The sequence below is a fragment of the Nycticebus coucang genome, chromosome 4 (genome assembly GCF_027406575.1).
Source record: "Nycticebus coucang isolate mNycCou1 chromosome 4, mNycCou1.pri, whole genome shotgun sequence".
NCBI classification, from domain to species: domain Eukaryota; kingdom Metazoa; phylum Chordata; class Mammalia; order Primates; family Lorisidae; genus Nycticebus; species Nycticebus coucang.
The window spans coordinates 89612267-89638235 of NC_069783.1; the positions used below are offsets into that span (position 1 = coordinate 89612267).

Genomic DNA, 25969 nt, shown 5'->3' on the forward strand with positions numbered 1-25969 from the left:
ATCTACCCAAATCCTACCTTGCCTCCCTCAGCTGTACTCAGGAGGAAACAGCAGGAAATCATCAGAGGATCTAATAGGATAAAGGGCTGGTCCTGCTGGACGACTTCCACCACCACAGGAAGGTCCAGTCTAATGCTGATCACTGGGCAGCTCGGCAAGACGCGCCCATGGACAAGACCTGGAAACTGAGGCGCAGGAAGTGAGGGACCTGCCCGGTTCACACAGTTGCAAAGGCACAGGGTTACATTCAAACTGTGCTTATCCCACTAAGGAGAACTTAGCTATTTTCTGCAGCGTGGAGGGCAGAAGTCAGCACAACCCAATTTATAAAAGGCAGCATGGACTGGAATATGGGCTCTGGAGATGAACTCTGGTTTTGAAACCTGGCTCTGCCACTTCTTTGTGCTTACCCTTGGGCAAGTTATTCAATCTCTCTGGCCTCAGTTCCCTCACTGTGTAATGTAGGACTAATAATAGCATTCACTCAATTTGAGAATTAGGTAAGTTATACTATGTAAGGAAAACACTTATACAGGTGCCTGCACATACAGGAAGTATGGCTGTATGATGACCATGAACAAAAACAAATGAGAAGCAAAGAGCCGTGATGGCCCAGGCCAGGGCATACTTGGGTCCTGTTCGCTGCAGGTGCTGTGTCTGATGTGGGAAGTATCTGCCTTTTCGTTGGCCCAAAGAACTAGAAGGAGAGGCAGATCTTGGGTATCTGAAGCATGAAGGCTCATGGAGTTTAGCGCCTCGTCTTTGGGAGGTCTGGACTTCCTAACCTTAAGAGGCTTTTAAAGCTGGAGTGAGATCTGTGTTTAAATGCAGGGAGCAATAAGGTCTCTTTCACCTAGTGGCTCCTGTTCATTCCACACAGGGCAGCTGCCCTGGGCCCCCCTGTGACTTTCCACTCTCCTCTGGACTTCGCTTTGCCACAGCAACGTGCACTCTGAGGTCAGACACATCAGGCTTTGGATCTTCTTGGATCTTCTTGTCCAACCTCAGTTTCCTCATCTGTAAATTGGGCATGACCAAAGTAGCTACCTCATAGGTTTGTTATTTGGTAGCCACCATTTAGGATTATTATATCCTCTGGATGAACTGGATTCTTTGTCACCGTGAAATGACGTTATTAGTCCTGAGAAACAGTCTTTGTTCGGGAATTTACTTTGAATAGTCACTTCAGCTTTCTTTTGACTGGTGTTAGCGTGGTGCCTGTTTTTCCATCCTTTTACCTTTAACCTGTTTATGCCTCTATATTTGAAGTGTGTTTCTTGTATAGTTGGGTCTTACTTTTTAATTTAATCTGACAATCTTTCAATCTTTTAATTAGGATATTTACATATAAAGTATTTATCAATATGGGCAGGTTTAAGCTTGTCATTTTGCTATATGCTTTCTATTAGAACAATCTTTTCATTCTTCCAAATTTCCTCTCTTCCTGCCTTCTTTAGATTAACTTAATATTGTTATAATTCCATCTCATTAGTTATGTCTTTGTTGTATTATTTTATTAATTTTTTTGGCAGCAGCAGGAACTGCATAGAACATGGAATATATATATTTTCAGAGGTAGCCTTGGGTTTTATAGTATCAATCTTTAACTTATTACCATCTACTTTCAAGTGCTATTATATGACTTCACAGAGAGTTAAGGAAACTTACAGTAGAGTATTTCCTTTTCTCCCCTCCTGGCCTTTATGCTTTGGTTGTCATGCATTTTACTTTTACATAGTTTTTTATAAACCTCACATTATCTTTTTATTATTTTTGTTTAAACAGTTGATTATCTTTCAAAGAGACTTAAATACTAAGAAAAAATCATGAGCTTCTCCATACAGTTGCTATTTTTTGGTGCTTTTCATTCCTTTGTGTTAATCAGTGTTCTATCTGATGTCATTTTCCTTCTGTCTAAAGAATTGTCTTCAATATTTCTCATAGTAGAGATCTATTGGTGATGAATTCTTTTAACTTTTGCAAGTCTGAAAAATGTATTATACCTTTGTTTTTGAAGCCTCATTTTATTGGATATAGAATTTTAGATTGATTTTTTTTTTCCCTTTCAGTTCTTTAAAGATGTTGTTCCACTATCACCTTACTTGTCTTGTTTCAATGAGTAATCTGCTTATCTTTGTTTTTTTTTTATACACAGCATTCCTGTTTTTCAACAATCTATGAGTCTTAGACATGATTGCAAGAGGGACTTTACCTAACAATTGCAATCAGTGTAACCTGGCTTATTGTACCCTCAATGAATCCCCAACAATAAAAAAAAATAATAATAAATAAATAAATAAATAAATAAAGATATTCCAGACTGGCTGGAAAAGCCACCATTCCCATCCCCATGTGAACATTGGATCCTCTTCCCTATCATCCTTTCGGGTGATTCTTTCCTCATCCTAGAGTCGTTTCCTCACACACAGGCACTAGTTAATGTTTGGCTGACTATTCCAGGGTACCTGCTACAGAACTCTGATTTTTCTCCCTGTCCAGTTCTTTCCTGTCGTATTCTGTCCTGTAAACTCAGCAGGCTTTCATCTCCTTATGTGCTTAGCCTCATGTCTTCAGGGAATTTTCTGGGATCTGCCTCAGTTTCCCCTCCTCAGGCATGGCCTGAAAACTCTCTCAAGGCAGCAAACTGGGAATATTGTACAGCTCATCTGGTTTATTTTCTCTTTTTCAAAGATCATTGTCCTTCATTGCCTGATGTCCAGGGTCTTACAGACTTCGTGCGTATATATCTTGCGTTTTTTGGTTGCTTCAGTCGAGACAGTATCTGCTGCCTACTAGTTGGCATCTCGGTTACAAGCCCCCTAATGTTCATTTGGCTGAAATCCCAGGACCTCCCAATTCTATGGAGTGTACAGTGTCCCCCTCTTGTTACCCAGCCTTTGGGAACATGTACCTCGTGTACCGTTCCACACATAAAGAGAACCTAGCAATACTTAGCAATGATGTTTACTCAGCAGTCATTAAGGCTATGAAGTTCTTGTATGTACATGAACTAAGGAAATTCTAACCTGTGTTGTTCATTTCATGATCATATTTTGCAAAACAATTCTTTTTTGTGTAAAATCTCATGTATCTCAGGTTTTATGAACAAAAAGTGATAGACTATGCTACAAAGGTAGAGATAATCAGAAAAATTAGAGCTCAGAAACAAAGGAGGTAAATAGCTAAAATATGATTTAATTCCAGGGTTGCCCTTCTGTTTCTACTCTGCATTTATCTACTTCACTAAGACTGTTCTTCAACCAACAAAGTGTCAACTCTTGCAACATTCAGCCCATCCTCTCAAGAAAGCAAGAACTGCAGAGGCTCCTGTAGAAAGAGCCAAACTAAGACCTTCTCATGATTCTCTAACACAGGGAGATAATGTTATGAAAACCAACTAGCAAATGTTATGGAAACTACAGAATCCACATTTGTGAAGCTACAGAATCCGAAGGTTTCCACAGTTCAAGAGCATGAACCCCCACCCAGGCTCTACTGCGAAGCTGCTGTACACATTCATTCCCTCTCCCCAAGGACAAGCTTGTCCAAGACAAGACAAGCAAATATAAAGAATTCATCAGTTTTTGTAAGGGTTGTTGCTTAGGAGACACTTAAAGGCTTTTATTTCTGTCCCATTCGAAACACAAAATCTTAAGTTCCAAAAAGCCAAATTAGTAGTATTCCAGTGAAAACAAAATTATCAGATATTTTGGTCACAGCAGAAGCCACACTATAGCCTGGGCTATATTCCCTCTGAAACTTCAGCTTCTTTTTATTACCACAGACATTCTGCTGACCGATGGCTCTCAGATAGGCATAGCAAAGGCCATTTCTGTTTGACCAATGGGTCTAGACTGTTTTGCAAACAGGAGGATGTGATGTCCCAGGAGGTCATGAAGTCAGTTTAATGCACCACAACTAGCTTTTGTTAAAACTACATAACAATAAAAACAAAATAGGAAAGCAAATCACAGTAGTGAGGCCAACACTGTTTTATGAAATTTCTTTTTCTATTTTATATGTAAATGTTTATAAATACTGGGTTATAATAAAAAGTGTACCTTTTACTTTGGGCCACGGTCAAAAGAGTTTGAAAGCCACTTGCCTAGAAACGATTAAGTAGTCTGCATTCAACTGCTGGGTAGTGAGAGTGGACATCTGGTATAACCTCTGTTAATAATACCAATTATCATTTAAGCGCTTGATCCCCCCAAAACAATCCCAGACATGCAAAAAAATAATAAAAGTTGGGTACCGAAGTGTTGGAATATTTCCCGTCATGTCACTTATAATGATGAAAAAAATTGACATAATTTGAGGGATTGGCTGAATAAATTTTCTGCATGATAAATGGTACCAAGCCATTAAAACGTTACTTCAAAATCTGCATTGACATCACTGCTATCAATGTTCTTCAAGCAACAAAATATTACTCTTGTAACATTTTGCCTCCAGCTCTGACACAGAGCTCCTGAATCCCTTGGCCTTTCCTACGTGATGGGAACATCTACTCAGGCAACTCCTAGTGGGCTCCTGGGCAGCTTTAGGGCAGAGGTCAGTCATCAGAAAGACCAAGCCACGATGAAAAGTTTGGAACTTTTATACCCACCCCATGCTCTGGGAAAAGGAGTGGGGCCAGAGGTTGAGTTAGTAATCGATCATGCCTGTGTGATCAAGCCTCCGTGAAAATCCCTGAGCTACCCTGTTCAGGGAGGGCCCAGGCTGGTGGACATATGCATGTGCTGGGAGGGTGGCACGTGCCACCCAGAAGCACCCTCTTGCCAGAAGCAAGAGGCTCCCATGTTCAGAACCCTTCTGGAGCACAGCCTATGTATCACTTCATCTGGCTGCCTGTCTGTATCCTTCACTATATCCTTTACAATAAATTGGTCAACGCTAAGTGAGTACCATGAGCTGTTATAGCAAACTGGTGACCCTAAGGAGAAGGGCATGGGAACCCCAATCTATAGCCAAGTTGGACAAAAGTGTGGGTAATCAGGAGACCCAGTTCTTGTGATTGGTGTCCAAGGTGGTACGATTGGTGTCTGCACACACTACAGGTAGTTAGAGTCAGAATGAGTTAAATCAGAGGGTGGCAGATGGGTCCACAGAGAATTTGAGAACCACTTGATGTGGAAAGCCCACATATTTGGTCGGTCAGAGGCCTTGTGAGTATAGGACACAGTGCTCACTTCCTAGGACCCTCTGGCCCATGATGCTGAGGAGTTTCCAGGGATCAGAGCTCGGTGAGTCTGCAGGCCCAGGGGGGACAGGGCTGGTCTCCCTGCCTGGAGAAGCAGCCCTCGCATTGTGTTTCTTCTCCAGGCAGGCAGAGGCAATTTCTGTACTTCTGGGTAGTCCTGGGTGGCACAGGCAGGCATGGTGGGGCAGAACCACAGGACAGCAGCGGGGAGTGATAGTTTGGGCACCCCTGCCAGGGTTCAGGATGACCAAAGGAGAACATGGCCTCCTAGGACAAGCCTGGGGCCAGGACAGAGGAAGGGGGTTCATGAGGACAACAGGGGTGCAGAAGAGCCTCTACATAGGGAGGCCATAGGGGTCTGGGGGCACAAGAACACTGGGCATGCTGGCCCATGGACTGAGTAGAAGGAATGAGCCAAGGGAGCAAGCCTTGAGGACTGAAAGCCCACGGGTGGCTCTGTGTGGACCCTCAGGCTGAGTCACCCATGGGGACTACTGTATCTGAGCTGCTCAGGAACTCCAAGAGCCCATAACCTTCCCCTGGGTGGGCTGCCCCTGCCTGAGGGGTCACTCCAGGTCTCACCTGCTGACCTAACCACCTTACTCACCCTGAACCCCGGGTTCTAACCCCAGCTATTCCCAGCTTATGGTTTAAAGGGACCTTGAGCTGTAGATGGAAACCAAGCCCATGGCAGAGGCCTCCTGACCCATCAGGTTGCCAAGGAAAATTGCAACAGGTCACTGTCCTGGCGGCCTCAGAGGACCTTACCTCCTGGCCGGTTGTGCCCAGCGAAAGCTGTAACTCTGTTCTCCATTCTTTCTGTGCCATGTGGACTCCACACAGCATCCGCACAGGATGTCACCCGCAACCACCATCATGGACACACCTTTACTCGCCCCTCAAGAGAATGATTGTGCTGGCTTTCAGGTGGGCAGACACCACCATTCACCTGGGAGAGACTCTCAGCCCCTGACTGCCGTTCTGCCTCCTGTGAAGACCTAGCCTCTCCCACCCCTCCACGGGGTCCCCCAGCTCTGGGGCAGAGGGCAGGGTATTGTTGCCAAAAACTTGCCCCTCCTCTTTCACTTTCTATAGCTGTCTTGACTTGCTCTTGCCCCTTCTCCACTGAGGCTGAAACTCCTCCTCCTCCCCTTCAGGTTTAGAGCTGCTTTTGGGGGGCAAATATTCAATAGTTTTAAATTCAGACCAAAGGCCCAACAGGGGCACCCTCTTTCCATTCTCCCCCGGAGGTGTGGCCTGGACGCAATGCACAGCTGACACCTGCAGTCCTGCCATGCCAGCTAGTCACAAGTCCATCACTCCTTGCCCCATGTGTCCTGCTCTCAGACATACCATTTGGGGCCCCATCTCATGGCTCCCACGAGGGTTCAGAGACCCCCTTGAGTCTTGCAGGCACCTCTGCTCTCAGAGCTGTGTGGAACAGGCCACAGATCCCTGCTACCCTCAGAGACCCCTTGTCTCCCCAGAGACTCACACTGGGATCTCTCCCACCTGTGGTCCTGACTGTACAACCAGTCCTCAGTCCAGGGCTGGAGACACAGCAGGCAGTCTCTACATCCTCTGCCTCTGCCTCCTCCCCAAGAGTGGGACAACCATGGGGTCATTTCCAGTGTTCTCACCAAGGGATTAAAACCCACAGTGGCCCTTTCCCAGACTGTCAGCCACCACCGCCAGCAAGCCTGCTGATGCTCAGTGTGGGCCAAGCATTTATAAACATGGTCTGTATCAGTCCCAGCAGCATCATATGAGGAGGACACACATGGACCATACGGCTAACAAGTAAGGGGCCCAGAGTCACAGGAGGAGGTGAGAGCTCCATCTGACCCCCAAGCCTAGGCCCCGCCCACAGCAGGGTGTGCTCCCTGGGACCTGCTGTATGCTGGGGACCCATGCGCCCGCTGGCCCCAGGCTCACCATGCCTCCGGTACACTCGCGGCAGTCCTGCAGGCAGCTGATGTTCTCCCAGGTGCTATAGGCCTTCAGCCCTGCCACCAGGGCCTGCAGCGAGCGGCTGTTGACCAGCTCCTTCCCCTGGAAGATGTCCTTGTCCAGGAGGGCCCCAGCATACCTGCAAGACAAAGCAGAGACATGATGAACACAACAGTGCACGCTGTGAAGGAGCACGCCAAAGACAGGCAGGATGGGGTAGAGTGCAAGGCTGGACACTGCTCCTCTGGAGGTCATGGCCAGAGGCCTCCGCAGCCCTTCAAACACCATCACCAGAACTGTGACTATATCCACAACCATGCGTCTCCGCCATACCATCCTTCCCTTGGAAAACCTTTGCTTTCTGCCTATGTTTACTTTCCTGCCAGTCCATTTACAGCCCTCATCACTCCTGGGCATCTGTCCAGGCACCTCTTGACCCAGTACAAAGAGAGAACTATGTTTAACTCTCTTCCTCTTTTGGTCGACACAGATCATATTCCAAAATACCGTATTTTCCCGAGTACAATACACATATTTTGCCCAAATTTTTGAGGGAAAAATAAGGATGTGCATTATACATGCGTAGTACTAATTCTGTGCCTACAAAAATGTTTTTTCATTCTTTTATTGATGCTTATGCATTAAGAGTGTAACTCTAGAAAGCAATAATGATATCAAAATGCAAAACAATGCCCTGGAATATGGTAATCAGTCTTGTTGAACTTAGGATCAACTTGGAATGAAAGTCCACATTATACAAAGTGCAAAAACAATCACTTGAAAATCCAATTTGCTAACCAGCCCACCAGGTAGCACAGCAAGTTGAGTTTTCAACCCCACTGTGATTGCTTTTGCACTTTGTATAATGTGGGCTTTCCTCTTGATGGCTTACCCCCTGATGTATCAGTAAAGATGTCCTTTAAGGCCCCAATGAACAAAGAGTGGACATTATGGATGTGGTCAGCTGACAATAATTTAACACCTACAGGCAGAATCAAGAAAGCATCCAGGGCGGTGCCTGTGGCTCAAAGGAGTAGGGCGCTGGCCCCATATACCAGAGGTGGAGGGTTCAAACCCAGCCCCAGCCAAAAACTGCAAAAAAAAAAAAAAAAAAAAAAAAGGCTTCCATCACCCAGGTTCGTGATTGGATCCTAAGATCATGGAACAGTGTCAAGAAGGAAATGGTTGTGAAATTGTTTTCAAAATGTGGCATCAGCAATGCTATGGGTAGAACTGAGGATGATAAAATTTACTGCAATGAGAAACGTGACTCTTCAGAAGACACCAGTAATGTAGAAATTAAGAAAGACAATACTTCTGATATTGACAGTGATGAAGAGTTCCTTGGCCTTGTATAATGGGTAAATAAATGCCATAAATTCATCAGCAGTACATAAAATTTCTAACATCTTGCATCTGTTCTTATGTTTTGTAATTATTTGTTACACAAAGTTTCTTGTACCACATTAAAAAATAAATGCTAAAATTCCTTTATGATACAAAAAATAAGTCCCTAAATATAAACAAATAAAATTTTGAATTAAAAAATTAAAACAAGGCTCACTCCTGTAATCCTATCACTCTGGGAAGCCAAGGTGGGTGGATTGCCTGAGCTCAGGAGTTCAAGACCAGCCTAAGCAAGAACAAGACCCCATCTCTACTAAAAGTAGAAAAGAACTAGTCAGTGTTGTGGAGGGTGCCTATAATCCCAGCTACTTGGGAAGCTGAGGCAAGAGGATCACTTGCGCCCAAGAATTTGAGGTTGCTGTGAGCTATGATATCATAGGACTCTGCCAAAGGCAACAAAATGAGACTTGGTCTCAAAAAAAAAAAAAAAATTTTTTTTAAACAAAAGATTTATTTTTTTCTGAAAGTTTGGCCAAAAATGTGAATATGCATTAATGTACACAGCTATGATTTAATAAAAATTAAAAAAAGTGAGTATGCATCATATGTGGCAAAATACTGTTTTCTTTCATCCACATACACAAGAAGTTTCATGTATATGTCTCTTAATTTATAATTTTTTTAATCCCACTTTCATTGAAAATTCTAGAATGAATTGTATGGAAGGCAGAATAATGGCCCCTAAAGATATCCAACTCCTAATCCCTGGACCTGTGAATAGGTTTCTTCATAGCAGAAAGGACTTTGCAGAGGTGATTAAATTGGGGATTTTGAGAGGGGGAGATGATTCTGGAGTATGCGGGTGGCCCAGTGTTAATCACAACAGTCCTTAGAATGAGAGGACGCAAGAAGAGGGCATGTGACAACAGAAGCAGTCAGGAGGCACAGCAGGAGAAAGGGTCAGCTGGCCACCTGTAGATAGAAGCAGCCACCGCGGCTCTGCGCCCGTAGCTCAGTGCCAGCCACGTACACTGGGGCTGGTGAGTTTGAACACGGCCTGGGCCTGCTAAACAACAATGACAGCTACAAACAAACAAACAAATAGCTGGGCGTTGTGGCGGGCGCCTGTAGTTCCAGCTACTTGGGAGGCTGAGGCAAGAGAATCACTTAAGCCCAAGAGTTTGAGGTTGCTGTAAGCAGTGACGCCACAGCACTCTACTGAGGGCAATGTAGGGAGAGGGAGAGGAGAGGAAAGGAAGAAAGGAAGAAAAAGAAGGAGCCACTGGCCAGACAAGGAGGCCACCTTCAGCATCGAGAAAAGGCGAGGAAATGGGTCCTCCTTAGAGCACCAAAAGGAAGGCACCTTGCTGACACCTTGATTTTAGACCAGGGAAACCTGTTTTGGATTTCTGACTTCTGGAATGGTAAGAAAATCAATGTGTGCTATTTTAAGCCATCAAGTTGTTGGAAATTCATTACAGCACAATACATATTGTGACCAACTTCTTCTTTCAAAATGGTGTCATTGATTTCCCTCATTTTCCAGCAACCTGTGGACATGACCACTGTACAATGAGTGCCGTTTGTTGGTTTCCCTCCATATAAACTCCTGCCCCTCAATTCTGATTTTCATTTTCATGGTATTTCAAAACACTATAGTCGAAGGGGTCCGCTTTCCCTTTGTCTCCATGAACACCTTCCTCTTCATCTTATTTTTAAAGTCTCTTTTAAAATGAGTTATTGTCTGGATCAATTACTGGGAATTACTTCATTGAACTCTTTTTTTCCCTCTCTGTTCAAACCCCAAGACACAAAAGAAACTCAAGGACCAGGTAGTAAAGTCAAGGGTGGTCAACACATTAAGTGGTGGTCTGGATCAATTACTGGGAATTACTTCATTGAACTCTTTTTTTCCCTCTCTGTTCAAACCCCAAGACACAAAAGAAACTCAAGGACCAGGTAGTAAAGTCAAGGGTGGTCAACACATTAAGCCCCGCGTAAGCACCTCAAACTCATTGGAAGAATCCAGAGAAGGACCTTGAAGTCTGGTCTCATGGGAGGCCAGAGAGTTGTTAAGAGTGAGAGGAAGTGAGATTTAGTGCTGAGTCATGATTCATTGGTTGTTCTTCATCAGCTTGGAGCCATCTACAGAGGTGATGCAATTGCAAATTGTTTGTTCTTAAGGGATATTGGTCTCATGTTTTTGTCTGGTTTATGGGGTCAGGGTAATACTTGTAAAATGGGTTGAACAGTTTTCTCTTCCCTATCTTCCAAAAAAGGTTTGCGTAAAATTGGTATGTTTTCATTCCTTAGATATTTAATAGATTTCACCAGTAATGCCAGATAGGGATATTCATATTTTATGTTTCTTTTTGAGTCGTTTTTGGTAATATGTATCTTTCAAGAGATTGGTCGGGCAGTGCCTATGGCTCAAAGGAGTAGGGCGCTGGCCCCCTATGCCAGAGGTGTTGGGTTCAAACCCAGCCCTGGCCAAAAACTGCAAAGAAATAAAGAAAGAAAGGGGATGCTGAGGGGAGGTGGGCATGAGGGTTGGTGGCAGGGGTGGATGCTATAAAAAAAAAAAAAAAGAAATTTGTTGAGTTCATATTGTTATTGAATACATCAATAAAAATAATGTTTAATTTTATTCTTTCAAATATGCATAAGATCCACACAGATGTCCCCTCTTTTATAACAAATATTGGCAATTTGTATCTCTCTTAATCAAGTAAAGGTCTATTAATTTTAATTACCTGTTGAAAGAAGAAAAAAGGTTCTTGACTTAAGTTTTCTATATTGTTTAGCCATTTCTTTCTTTCCTTTTTTTTTTTTTTACATATAAATGTGTTTATTTGGTTTCCACTTTTTGCCTTCATAAAATTAAAAAGGCTTAAAATTTAATAACAATAACAATGTTTGAGATAAGGACTAGAAACAAAAACCTTGTAAAGAACAAACGAAGACAAATACATTCAGAAAAGAAATCAGATGATTGCTGTAACAAAATACTGAGCAATAATAATAATAATAATGCAAAAAAAGTAACATTCATGTTGTCAAACAAGAGTATGTCTATTATAGAATGCTTTGACTCTGAGATTCAGTATGGAGTCATCAGTTAACTTCTTATTATTATTTTTTTCCCAAAGTCTCAAAAAATAGACAATATTTATAAATAAAAATAAAAGATAATTTAAAAAACAGATCATGCCAAATCTTATAGACAATAGAAAAAGAAATAATTCAAAATCATTCTACTTCATCTGGATACACCTGATACTAAAATTGGAAAAAAAATATTATAATAAAGGGGAAATTACAAACATATTTCACTTATAAATGAGGATGCAATGAGCAGACATAGAAGGAGGGAGGGGGTGAGGGAAAGGAAAAGAAAATAGTAACCAATTCTCACATAAATTGGATTTAATTTTGACCAAAGTACATTACTTAAACATTAATTTTTCATTCAATTTGTTAATATGTTGTTTAGTATATTGCATCCTCATTTAGCCATTTCTTATTACAGTGATTTCTTCTCTTCTACTTTGGCCTTAACATGTTCTTTTTTTTTTTTAGCTTTATAAAATGGAAATTTACACATGGGTATGGGTTTGGGACCTTTTTAAAAATGTAAATTTTCCTCTAAGCACCTTTTCTTAATAATTTTGACGTCTTGTGCTTCATTTTAATTTAGTTGAAAACATTTTCTAATTTCTCTTGTGATTTCTTTTTTAATCTATGAATTATGTGTGTCATTTAGTTTCCTAATATTGGAGGATTACTCCAGATATTTTTTTTGTTATTGATTTCTAAATTTAATTCCATTCTAATCAAAAAATATACTCTGTATAATTTTGATCCTTTTCAATTGACATGGTCTGTCTTGATAGTCTATGTGCACTTGAAAAGAATATTTAATCTGCTATTGTTGTATAAAGTGTTCTATAAATAACATTTAAGTCATTAGTTCTATTGTTCATATTTTTAATATCATTACTGATTTCCTGTTTTTATCAATTACTCAAACAAAAGACTTGATGTCTGCAACTATAACTTTGGATTTGTTAATTTCAGTACTATCAATTTTCTTCATGAATTTTGGAGCTATTTTATAAGTCCACACACATTCAGATTGTTAGGGATTCTTAATAAGCAAACTGCTTTATCATTAGGAAGCGTTCCTACTTATCTTTGGTAATATCCCTGTTCCTGAAGTCTATTTTATCTGATATTAATATGTCCCTTTCAGCTTTCTTTTGGTTAGTGTTTGTAGGTATAATTTTTTTTATTTTTCTTTTAATATGTTTGTCTTTGTATTTTGAGTGGATTTCTTGTAGAAAGCATCTAGTTGAATTTTGATTTTTTCTTTAATCCTGTCTGACAATCTCCAAACTTAACTGGACTGTTTAAAACCTTTACAGCTATGTAATTACCAGTGAACATGATTGAATTTAAAACTACTATCCTGCAATTCTTTCCTATTACTCCCATTATGTTCTTTGTTCCCTTTTCCCTCTGCTCCTGTCTTCCTTTGATTAATTGAATAACTTCTAGTATTCCACTGTTAGCTTTTTAACTATGCCACTATTATTTTTTGGTGATTGTTCTATGATTTAAATCTGCAACTTTGACCTATCACATTCTTGCGTCAAAGAGTGTTATACAACTTCACACATTAAGAACCTTGTAACAAAACAAGATACCTGCATTACACTCTCCCAACCATTGTGCTACTGTTGAAATTTTATATATGAAGATACATTTAAAAATGTGCAATGTACATAGATATAGACATATATTTTCTACATATGTTATAAACTTCATGGCGTAGGTTATTAAGTAGAAATGTCCAATATCCTTAAGTACTAAGTTTCACCACTGATCTCTGACATTTCACTTTGACACTTTTTGGCTTTTGGTTTTTGTTTTGTTTTGTTTTTATTGTGAAGATACATCCTCCTACTTTCACATACATCTTTTGGCTTGTGATTATCTTTCAAAAGAAATTTTAGAGCAATTTTTGTGAAACCATCAATAAGTCAAAACTTCATATTATTATTTTTTTCCTACATACCCTTCCTTTTTATTTATTTTTTTTATTAAATCATAATTTTTTAAAGAGTTCCATTGTGGAACCAATGCAACATGGACAGCTCAAAATATCAATGAAGTGTTTGAGAAGGATGTGGTTAATGAATGCTCAGTACACTGATGGTTTGAGAAGTTCTATTCTGGTTATTTTAATGGTAACAATGAGTCATGTGGGTGACCTGAGACCAAGGGGGATAATGATGAACTGAAAGCTGGAGTAGAAGTAAATCCATCTCAACCTACAAGTGAATTAACAGCAAGGTTTGAGGTTATTATTCTAGCAATTCTGGACCATGCAAACAAATCAGCAATGAAAAGAAACTGGATAAATGGGTTCTGCATGAATTAAATGAGCGTCAGAGGGAAATTGCCTCCAAGCTTGCCTTTCTTTGCTGCCACAACATAAAGGTGAACCATTTCTACATCATATTGATACATGTGATAAAAACTGGATTCTTTCTGACAATCACAAGCATTTGGCACAATGGTTGAATAAGAAAGTGTCAAAATAGTCCCAAACTTAATATTCATCAAGAAACACTAACAGTGTTTACTTTGGGGTCCAGCACTGGTATTATCCACTACAGCTTCATGAAATCTGGTTAATTGCAGCAGATGCCTATTGCAACCAATTGGATGAAATGATGAGGATGCTTGCAATTAAGCAGCAGAGATAGGTCAATAGAGACAGGACACTTGCAAGACAACGCTGTCTCACAAACAACAGTGCTCAAACTATAGAACCTGGATTCAGGAGCTCTCTGTCACCCCCCATATTTACCAGACCTGTACTGACTGACTACCACTTCTTCTAGGATTTGGACAACTCCTTGCAAGAAAAAAATATATAATTCTCAACAAGCCATAGAAAATGCCTGTTGCGATTTCATCCCCACTCACTCTACAGGCTTCTTCACCGCTCCTGTTAAGATGGCAAAACTATGTTGATAGTTTCGGCACATACTTTGATTCATTATAATGCTTCTTGTTTGACATATAATAAACTAAACTTTTGGCTCAAGCTATTTATATGCCTTCTTCCATCCACAGAGCATTTTCTAATGTCTGAATATCCTTGTTTCTTCAATAAAACCTATACATGGCAAACCCAACACAGGCAAAAGATGTTGCATTGAGTCTTATCCTACAGCAAAAGCAAAGGCTGCTATCCAACCACATAACTAAAATCATTAAGCTGGAGTAAAGTGACAAGATGTTTATTTAATAGGTAATTTCTCTAGAAATGCAAGGTATTTGCTTATGGGTCACATTTGCTTGAAGAATTGGTAAAGCAAACACGAGTCTTACGCCTTACCATTACGGCAATACTCATGAGAAATGAAGACGGAACAGCTATAAAACCAAAATCAATGAAAAGGCAGGGTTTAATTTACAAACATTTATTTTACAGAAAAAGATCAAACAACACTTTTTGGCAATAAGATATTAGAATTATATTAAAAACAATACAGTGTACAAATAGTAGTATCCATTTGATGAAGGTGGTCTGAAGTGTTTCACTAACCTAAACTTCATTTTTTGACAAAGGGAAGCCTGGGTGAGTTTCTACAAACTGTAAAGTGCTGTTCCACCCATTCATTTATTCAACAAATATTAATATGATCTTACTTTGTGTAATGCACAGTTCTGGGTGCGGTAGAAACATCAATCAAAAAACAAAGAGAGAAAAATCTCTGCCCTGTTGATTTGTCTTGAGACATTAAATGAGTTAACATATATAAAACATTATTAAACATTTAATATTATTAAATGTGTTCCATGTATCAGGAAATAATATTAAATACGTGTTAGCTATTATCTTAATTTTATCATTCTAGGTGTTGGGTAGGAAGAGAAGGCCCAAGGGAATGACTGACTCCAGTGGACAGTGCTGTGGCCCCTCCTACTAGAGCCCCAGACTGGCCTGCCTGAGGTGCCCATTGGGCCTGGAATAAACAAAAGGAGAGGAAGTCCCAAAATAATCCTTTTGGAAGTATCCTGCAAGTATCTTTTTTTTTCTTTTTTAGTTGTTAGTCATTTGCTAAACTAGGAAATTAATCTTTGTAGCAAATCCCACTAGATGATTCCAAAGGGAGATATCAGCTGCCAACTTCCCTGGCCAGCTACCTCTTGGACGCCTTCACAACATGAAACTTTTGCCTCAGACACAATCCCATGATTCAAAACCAAAGCTCCAACCAAACCCACAGCCTGGTGGGATATAGCTACGCAGGCAATTGTATTCCACTAGCTGCAGTAACCGGCAGAGACGGCCAGGCACTCCCAGATGTGGAGGCCACATGAGGGACGCACGACTTTGGTGCTCACAGAATGCACAGTCACAAAGAGTCACGGGGCAATGACAAGAGGGGCCAAGGGTGCTGCTCTAAGAAGCTAATAAGGGGCTTCATATTCCAGGGGAGGCTCCAGGAAGATGTGTTGGCCATGACAACCTGAACTGGTCTCAGAGATAACCAGAACTCACTGGAGGAGGGAAACAAGCATGCGAGGAGTAGTGGGCGTGAGGAGGACATGGAGTGGAGGGCGGCAGACAGGGGAGGAGGAGAGGGAAGGTGCTCCATGGCCACAGGAGAGAGCTGGAGTTGTATCCAGTTTAGACGACATGGGAAGGGCCACAGGAGGGTCCCAGAAGGAAAGTGGGCTTTAGACTTCATTTCAAGTGGGGGCTGGTGACGCTCGGAAAACAGATTTGAGGAAGGCAAAGCTGGATAAGTCGGGATGTGGGGCTTGTGATGGTCCAGGTGAGATGACAGGGGAAAGAGGGCTTTGAGTGATATAGGAGGTAAAATCAGCAAAATGTGGCAATCGGTGGGAAGGAGGGATGACAGTCTGAGGAGTCTCAGGGTTGATGGCAATAATAACCGACATTTACTGAGCATATATTATACCATATAGCATCCATATGTATACCATCCTGAGTAGGCTCAAATACTCACTCATTTAATTCTTCTAATAACCCTCTATGTCCAGTATTATCATTCCCATTCTATGGATGGGGAAACAGAGGCACAGAAATGTGAGCAGCTTTCTCAAAGTCATACGATTAGCAAATGATGGGATCAGGATTTACACGCTGTAAGGAGCTTCTCTTCAATGCTATGCTGGCGCATGTAGGGTGTGCCCTACCCTGAGAGCATTTCCATGTGGGGGCTCATTTACTCCCGGGATGACCCTCTGAAGTAGGTTCTTGCACTCACACTCTGAAGGAACTCACCATATGGCTGGTAAGTGGAGGGGCTGGGGGTGGAACCCAGGGCAGTTTGGCAACTGTCCACCCTTCAATGAGTTCACTCCTGCCACTGCTGTGAGGCACTCGGGATTGGCCTCTGGATGGAGTCAGAGGACACCAGTATGTACAGGTCGGAGGGGCCTGAGGAAGGGGCAGATGTGGGCCCAGGGCTTTGCAGTGCCCTGGACTACCTGAGGGGGATGTGGAGCAGCAGGGCTGACTGGAGATGTAGAGATATCATGTCCTGGATAGTGAAAAGAGGTGCAAGGATGGGAACCAGGCAGCCCATCTTGAAGGGGTGTCCCAAAAAGAGAAGCTCAGGGAAACGGTGAGCAGCCACAGGACCACCACACAAAGGGACTCTGCTGCCACGGTTGGTGAGTCAGAACATAGAGGGCACCAGCAGGGGTCATAGCATGCCCATCCTGTGAGGGCCGGACGTCAGGTGCCCACTGGGGAGGCACTGCGGCCAGCAGCCAGCATGGGAAGCAGTCCTCACATGCCACAGGCCCCACAGGAGAAAGCTTGAGTTTTATCCAGTATAGAAGACACTGGAAGGGCCACAAGAAGGTCCCAGCAGGAAAGTGGGGCTTCAGATTTCATTTCAGGTGGGGGACGGTGACTCTTGGAAAGAGTCGGAAAGCAGGAATGGACAGAGACAGAAAGCAGGAATCCTACTTGGCCACAGGTGCCACCCTGGCAGGGCTATGAAGTGTCTTCTGAGGTACAGGCTGAGTGATGAAGGCAGGAGCGGGGGAGGGCCACACCTCCTCTGGAGAGGGTGGGTGGGGGAAAGCCCTGGCTGGCTCCTCCAGGCTCCCCACAGCCACCAGAGACGGCCCTCTCCTCACTACGCTGCACCGCCCAACGCTGGACAGCCAGCGGTCCCATCTCTTCCAACAACAGACAGGCCTCAGGTTCTCCAAAAGGCCTCAGGTTCTCTCTGCTCCTTGGCTGAGCGCAAAAGAATATGAGCAGTGTGAGGTGGGGGTCCTTCCTGTCTCCAGCCCTACAGGAGGTATTTGGGGAAAGACAGGGGGAAAGACCTCCCTCTGACCCAGGCCTGCTGGCCAACCTGATATGATCAGACCCTAGACAGGCATTGTAAGAGCCACATGGCAGGGACCCCATCTAGCTCAAGCCCTAGCAAACATCCAGGGCCTAGCAAGTAGGGCTGCCAGATTTATATAGAAACAGAAGACACCCCACTGAATTTGAATTGCAGGTAACCAACACATAATTTTTAGTTTAAGTGTACTATCCATGGACTGAAACATTATGTGCTGATTATCTGCAATTAAAATGTGAAATTAAAATTAGCATGTGAAATTTACTAAATGTAGAATATAAATGTCTTAACACAATAACTAAGAAAATACCGTGAAGGCTATGTTAACCAGCTAGATGAAAATATTTCAAATTGTATATAAAACCAGCACGTTGTACCCCATGATTGCATTAAAGTACACAGCTATGATTTAATAATAAAAATAAAAGATGGAAAAAAATGTAATTGGGCATCTGCATTTTTTACCCGGCAACCCCGCAAACAAGGTGTTGTGCACCTGCTGAATATAAATACTTGTGCACTCAAAGAAGCCATCCCCACTCACATCTATCACTGCCTTTCACTGCAAAGGAAGGGCTGACTACTCTAATCCCATGAGATGGGAGGAGAGGCCAGGGCAGCTGACCCTGGCTGGAGGCCTGTTTCTCCTGCTCACCTAACTGCAGACCCTACACCTAAATCTCTGGATCTACCCGTGCTCTCCCCGGCAGGACTAAGTACACTGAGTAAACATCTACCCTGTCAAGCCTCCGATCACCCACACTCTGCACCTTGAAGCCAGGTGACTGGCAGGACACACCCATGAGAAAGCGGGAGATGGGAACCTATCCAAGGCTTGAGAACCATAGTAGAGAAAAAAAAAAAAAAGGAAAAGGAAAGGTGTGTAGGGAGAGGTAGTTAGCATAAAATATTCTGATGTTGCAACTAACTTTACAAAGCTGTTTCCTCACAAGTCAGAGGAGGAGCGGCAGGACAATAAACTAGAAAGAAATAAGAAGCCCAGAATATGTCAAAGAAAGCGCCAACTTCTCCCTAGGCCCGCTTTAAAATGGAGATGACCTCTTCCCCTCACTGCCTTCCTGGGGATTCCTGTGACCGGATTTTCTACAGGTTAACTCCCCGCTGCAACAGTGAGTATACAGGGAAAGAAAGAAGGGTAAGGAAGGGGAGGAGCCTCAGAGCTTCATGAGCACACTGAGCTAGGCCAGGAGGGCAGGAAGACTAGAAGGTCCTGGGGCGATTAGACTGACAGCTGGTGAGGGTATGTATCTGAACTGTCCTGTTCAACACACATGGTAAGGGCGCCAAGAAAATTTTTATTAATTAATTTCTATTAACCACCTCTTGTTTCTCCCCTTGAAACCTAAAGCTAGAACTGTAACTTCTCCCCAGGACTCTGATACTGGTATTGGGGAAGCATCTTTCTAAAATCAAAAGAAATTTCGATTCTTGATAACAGTATAATAAAGCTCTTATAAAATCAAGTTTACATCAAGCCAAAAAATAAAAATAGCTGAAGCAAAAGGAAACATTTTGATACCTGTCACGCCTTTGTTATAAATATATGCAATTTATAAATATTGAATATATGAGACATTTTGTTATGTGGCCTAGTAACTTCTATGCCAGATTTGTAAATAATTGACTAGATAAGTGACTGTAAGGATAGCTTTGCTTCTTTGTAATGGTAACGAGTTCCACTGGGCAAAATTGAAAGAAGAGTTTTATTTTCCTTCCACATGCATATAGAAAATTCTCAGCTTTCATCATCAGGTTATTTTGATCCAGTGTAAAACTGTCATGATAATTAAAGCTGCTGCCTTTCTTCTGTTTGCGAAATTTCCGTGTCATGCTAGGAAGCTTCCTAAAAAGACACTGTGGTTCTCAATTCTTCTCAACACCGTGGTGTTCAAATCATCCTGGGTGCTCAAATAAACACATTCTGGATGCCTGAGACACATTCAAATAAATTAAAATCAATGGGAGTAGTACAAAAAAATATTTTTGCTTGAAAAATACATCAGATGATGTTATTTTTTCTTCAACAGCTTTATTGCGATATAATTTACATACTATAAAACTGACGTATTTCAAGTGTACAGTTTTTTAGTAAATTTATATAGAGTTGTGTAACCATCAACACAATTCCATTTTAGAATATTTCCATCAAACCTCACAATGCCCTATGCCCACGTGCAGCTGATTCCTATTCCCATCTCCAGAATTTGATTTCTGTCTCTATAAATTTGCCTTTTCTTGATATTGAATATGAATGGAATCATACAATATGTCGTTTTCTGTGTCTGGTTTCTTTCATTGAGATTAATGTTTTTGAGCTTTATCTGTGTTATAAAACGTAGTAGTGGTTTGTTTCTTTTATTGCTGAATAAAATTCTATTTTATAGATATACTACATATTGATTATCTATCTATTCACCAGTAGATGGATATTTAGAATGGCTTCACATTTTGACTATTATGAATGACATTGCTATGAACAGTTAGATATAAGTTTTTTGCTTTTTTTAATTTCAGAATATTACAAGCATACAAATGTTTTAGTTGCATTAATTGCTTTTGTACAACTTAATTCTAAGTGTGCCCATCACCCAGATAGTGTACACATTGTACCTGTTAGGCGTGGTTTCATCTACCCCCTTCTCCTCCTTCCCACCTGCTTGATTTCTGTAACCCTGTGACCTTTCCTTGAACCTTATCAACTGAAACATCTAAGGTTGTCAGTGACTCACTACAAAGCTTCCTTCTTCCCATTTAACCTGGTGGCACATATTTATGTACATCCAGGTTGAAAACTACTGAAAACCAACCTATGTATCAAGAAACTATCTGGGTCAGTTTAAGCAAGGCTACAAGTCTAAGGTCAAAGGGAGTAGAAGGGGAGAAAGAAGCTATGTAGCGAGTCACTGACAATCACTCGTTAAGGTTAAAGGAAATATCACAGGGTTAGGATGTAGGAGGACACCTATCAAGAAATAAATATACAAAATAAAAATATTTTCCTATAGAGCTATCAAAGAGCAAAGGCTGCAAGAAGCCTTAATGAGCTGAATTCCACAGAGGGATAAGCATTTTTTAATATATTGGATATTGCATAAGAAAGGAATGAAGAACTTGAAGATAGATCCAAGGATATTATCCAAATTGAAGCATAGAGAAAAAAGACAGGAAAAAAAGAACATGATTCCAATGATATGGAAGACAATACAAAGCAGTGTAGCATTTGTATAATTAGAGCAGAAGGAAAGGAAAGAAATGGGGAAAAAATATTTAAAGAAATAAAGCACAGAGTATTTCCAAATTTAATGAAAAAACCTAAACCCACAGAACCCAGAGGCTCAAAAACAAACTCCAAACACCATAGACACACAAAACCACACGTAGGCCAACATAACCAAACTTTGGGGAAAAGAAGAGGAAAATCTTAAAAGCAGCTACAGTTGCATAAGAGAAGTTTACATGTAGGGAAACAGCTGAAAGAATGATGACTGTTTTCTTACAAGAACCAAGGAATCACAAAGTCAGTCAAATGACATCTTTTCAACGTGCTCAAAGAAAAATAAACTATTAACACAGTATTCTGTACTTATTGGCAACATCTTATAAAGGAAAAAATGGATAAATAAAATACTTCTTCAAAAAAATAGAAATGGGGGAAATTGATTGCTGCAAGACCTATTCCACAAAAATTGTTAAATATGTATGCAAATAAGATGTAAGTTAGAAACTTGGATAAACAAAAAACATCGACAGTGGTGGAAGTGGAATAAATTAAAATAAAATAAAATAAACTTTTCTTATTTTTATTAGTTATAATTAAATTTATTAATTAAAATAGTACGTTTGCAGCATATTTAAAGGCAAATCATGTGACGATAATAGCAGAAAATATGGGAGAAGAATTAAGAAAACAATGTCTAAGGTCCTTACACTACATGGGAAGAAGTATAATAATATCTGAAAATAGTCTCTAATCCGTTAAATACGTATATAGTAAATCCTGGGTCAATACTTAAAATGTTTTTTAAAAGTATAAATAATAAGTTAATAAAAGGGATAAAATGGAATAACACACAAGGTTCAACCTGCCCAAGAACAGGTAGAAAAATGGAAAAAAAGAAACATACATAGGTAAAAATAAACAATTAATATAATAAATTTAAATTCAAACATGTCAATAATCATTTCCTATGCAACTAGTCATTGGCTAAAAGTCAGATATTGTCAAATTGGATTAAAGGGCAAGATTCAATTATATGTTATTTATAGAAACCCACTTTAATGATGTAGGTAGGCTAAAATAAAAGTATTAAGAAATGTACACAGGCAGTCCCCGGGTTACAAACAAGACAGGTTCTATAGGTTTGTTCTTAAGTTGAATTTTTATGTACCTGTTGGAACAGGTACATTTACTTATTACCTGTAATAGCCTCCATTTATAAGTGCGAGTCATAGATCAGTCAGATATTTATAACTCAGGAACTCACTGTAATAACCTCTGTTGACAAGTGCAAGTTGTATGTAAGTCAGATGTTTATAACTCAGGGACTACCTATACTATGAAAATGCTAAACAAAACAAACTTGGGGTGACTATATTGACATAACAAAATACACTTCAGGACAAGAAATATTTTCAAGGATAAAGAGAGAAATTACATAATGACAGAGTCAATTCTCCAAGAAGAAATAACAATTCTGTGTATACATTAAAAACAACAAAAACCTTCAAAATACTTGAGTTAAAGTATTTTCCTCTTCTCTTAGTCATTCATAAAACAAGTAGGCAGAAAATCTTTAAGGATATGTATGATCTGCAGAGCACAATTAACCAACTTGATCTAACTGACATTTATAGAACTCTCTTCCTAACTGTATCAGAATATACATTCTTTTCAAGTGTACATGGAATATTACATATACTGAGCCATAAATTTCAAAGAATAAAATTTATACAGAGGATGTTGTTGGAGCATGACAGCACTTTTTAATAACTCATGGGTCATAAGACTCAGGGGGAGTCTTATGGAAATTTTAAAACTATTTTTAACTAAATAAAAATATATCAAAATGAAAATGCAGCAAAAGCAATGCTTAAAGAGAAAAGTTAGTATTAATTGACTGCATTGGGCAAAAGGGAATGTCTAATAGCAGTAACCTAACTTCACCTTAAGAGAAAGGGAGAGGGAAAGAAAGAGCTCATTAAATTAAACAAAAGCAAGCATAAGGAAAGAAATAATAAACATTGGAGCAGATACAAATAAAATTTAAAACATAAAACAATAGAGAAAATCAACCACACTAAATATTGAAAACTTGATATAATTGATAAACCTCTATTCAAACAGATAAGAGAGAGAAGGTAGGTACAGGAATACAGAGCAAACACAAAATATCAAGAAAGAAAGAGAGAAATCACTATTCATCCTACAGATATTAAAAAGATGATAAGGGGCCATTGGCACCCGCTGGACCTCCAGAAGAGCTGCGCCGCGACCCATGCCTGCCCGGACTTCCGTACACGGGCCTCAACCCGCGCCCTCCGGGACACCGCACTCCCTGACCAGGAACTCTGGGAGCCGCACAACCCCGCAACCTCCCTCCTGTATCCTCCCTGCCTCCACACCGGCCCACTCATCTGGCCAGGGACTCTGGCAGCCATGTGCCCTCCAGGGCCCTCCCTGCCTCTGCGTGGAGCCCTTCTCCTGGCCAGAGACTGCTGGAACCTTGGGCCCTCTGTGCCAAAGTCACTGGATGCCAGGCACTCCCAGAACCGTGTGCACCACCCCCCGCCCTGTTGCTGGACCCAGGTGTATCACACTCCAGAGATGCTCTCACAACCAGAACTCCCTGACTGGGGCAGCCCCAGGAGAGCTACACAGGGTCACTCCCTACAAAGATCCAGCAACAATAGAGTGATCCTGCTGGGGTCTAATCTTGGAGAGACACCTCCCCAACTGTGAGGACGGCCAGAGGCAATGGTGAAAAAAAATCATGAGGTCAAATCAATGGAAATACTCAGGCAATATGAATAATCAGAGTAGATCAACTCCCCCAAGGATCAATGGGGCAGACACAGCACAAGATCCCATGCACAAACAAATAGCTGAGATGTCAGAAATCAAATTCAGAATCTGAATAGCAAATAAAATTGAATTAGAATTCCAGGCAGTAACCCAAAAGATGTCTCAAGAATTCAACGAATTCAAAGACCAAATGACCAAAGATTTTGACACATTGAGACAAGAAGTTGCAGCCCTCAAAGATCAGAGAAATACAGTAGAATACCTCAGTAACAAAATGGATCAAGCAGAAGGAAGGAATTCTGACATTGAAGACAAAGCTTTAGAATGCTCCCAAACCCTGAAAAAGGAAGAGAAATGGAAGGCAAAGACAGATCACTCTCTCAGAGAGCTCTGGGATAATTCAAAGAAAACCAATATTCATCTTATAGGGATCCCCAAAAGCGATGAAGTGGCTTCACAAGGCACAGAGTCTCTTCTCCATGAGATTATGAAAGAGAACTTTCCAGACATGCCAAGAAATTCTGAAATTCAGATAGCAGACAGTTTCAGAACCCCAGCACGACTCAACACAATTAAGACATCCCCCAGACACATCACAATCAATTTCACTAAAGTTAACATGAAGGAGAAAATTCTGAAAGCAGCCAGATGAAAGAAAACCATTACTTACAAGGGGAAGAATATTAGAATAACTGCAGATCTCTCTGCTTAAACCTTTCAAGCTAGAAGAGGATGGTCATCGACTTTTAATCTCCTAAAACATAATAACTTTCAACCCAGGATCCTGTACCGAGCTAAACTGAGTCTCATTTATGATGGAGAAATTAAATACTTTAATGACATTCACATGTTGAAGAAATTTCCCATAACTAAACCAGCTCTCCAGGATATTCTAGGACCTATCCTCCATAAAGACCAGTGTAATCTTCCACCACAAAAGTAAATCCACCCAGAAAATTTTGATCAAATTCCAACTTCCACAGTCACAAAGGGATTAAAAATGTCCACCGGACTCTCGAAAGGCTTATCAATATTCTCAATTAATGTGAATGGTTTAAATTGTTCTCTAAAGACGCACAGGTTGGCTGACTGGATACAAAAACTCAAGCCAGATCTCTGCTACATACAAGAATCTCAAGTTACATTAAAAGACAAATATAGACTAAAATTGAAGGATGGTCATCTATATTCCAGGCAAATGGAAAACAGAAAAAAGCAGGTGTTGCAATCCTATTCGCAGATGCAATAGGTTTTAAAACAACCAAAATAAGGAAGGATAAGGATGAACACTTCATAGTTGTTAAAGGTAATACTCAATATGATGAGATTTCAATTATTAATATTTATGCACCCAACCAAAATGCACCTCAAATTATAAGAGAAACTCTAACAGACATGAGCAACTTGATTTCCTCCAGTTCCATAGTAATTGGAGATTTTAACACCCCTTTAGCAGTGCTGGATAGATCCTCCAAAAAGAAGCTAAGCAAAAAATATTTTTGATTTAACCTTAACCATTCAACATCTGGACTTAACAGATATCTACAGAACATTTCATCCCAACAAAACTGAATACACATTCTTCTCATCAGCCTAGAGACCATACTCCACAATCAACCACATCCTATGCCACAAATCTAACCTCGGCAAATTTTAAAAAAATAGAAATTATCGCTTGCATCTTCTCAGACCATCATGGAATAAAAGTTGAACTCAACAACAACAGGAATCTGCATACCCATACAAAAACATGGAAGCTAAATAACCTTAGGCTGAAGGATAGATGGGTTATAGACGAGATTAAGAAGGAAATCACCAAATTTTTGGAACAAAACAACAATGAAGACACGAACTATCAGACCCTTGGGATACTGCAAAGGCAGTCCTAAGAGTAAAATTTTTAGCACTGCAAGCCTTCCTCAAGAAAACAAAAAGAGAGGAAGTTAATAACTTAATGGGACATCTCAAGCAACTGGAGAAGGAAGAACATTCCAACTGCAAACCCAGCATAAG

At 40.7% G+C, this 25969-nt stretch overlaps 1 protein-coding gene across 1 annotated transcript in view; it reads right to left on the bottom strand.

The window, feature by feature from the left end:
- Positions 1-25969, bottom strand: part of ACOXL (acyl-CoA oxidase like) — a 395512-nt gene that overhangs the window by 162102 nt on the left and 207441 nt on the right. Inside the window, exon 12 of the mRNA XM_053588707.1 lies at positions 7139-7292. Coding sequence (XP_053444682.1) covers positions 7139-7292 — 154 coding nt within the window. The remainder of the gene's footprint in view (positions 1-7138; positions 7293-25969) is intronic.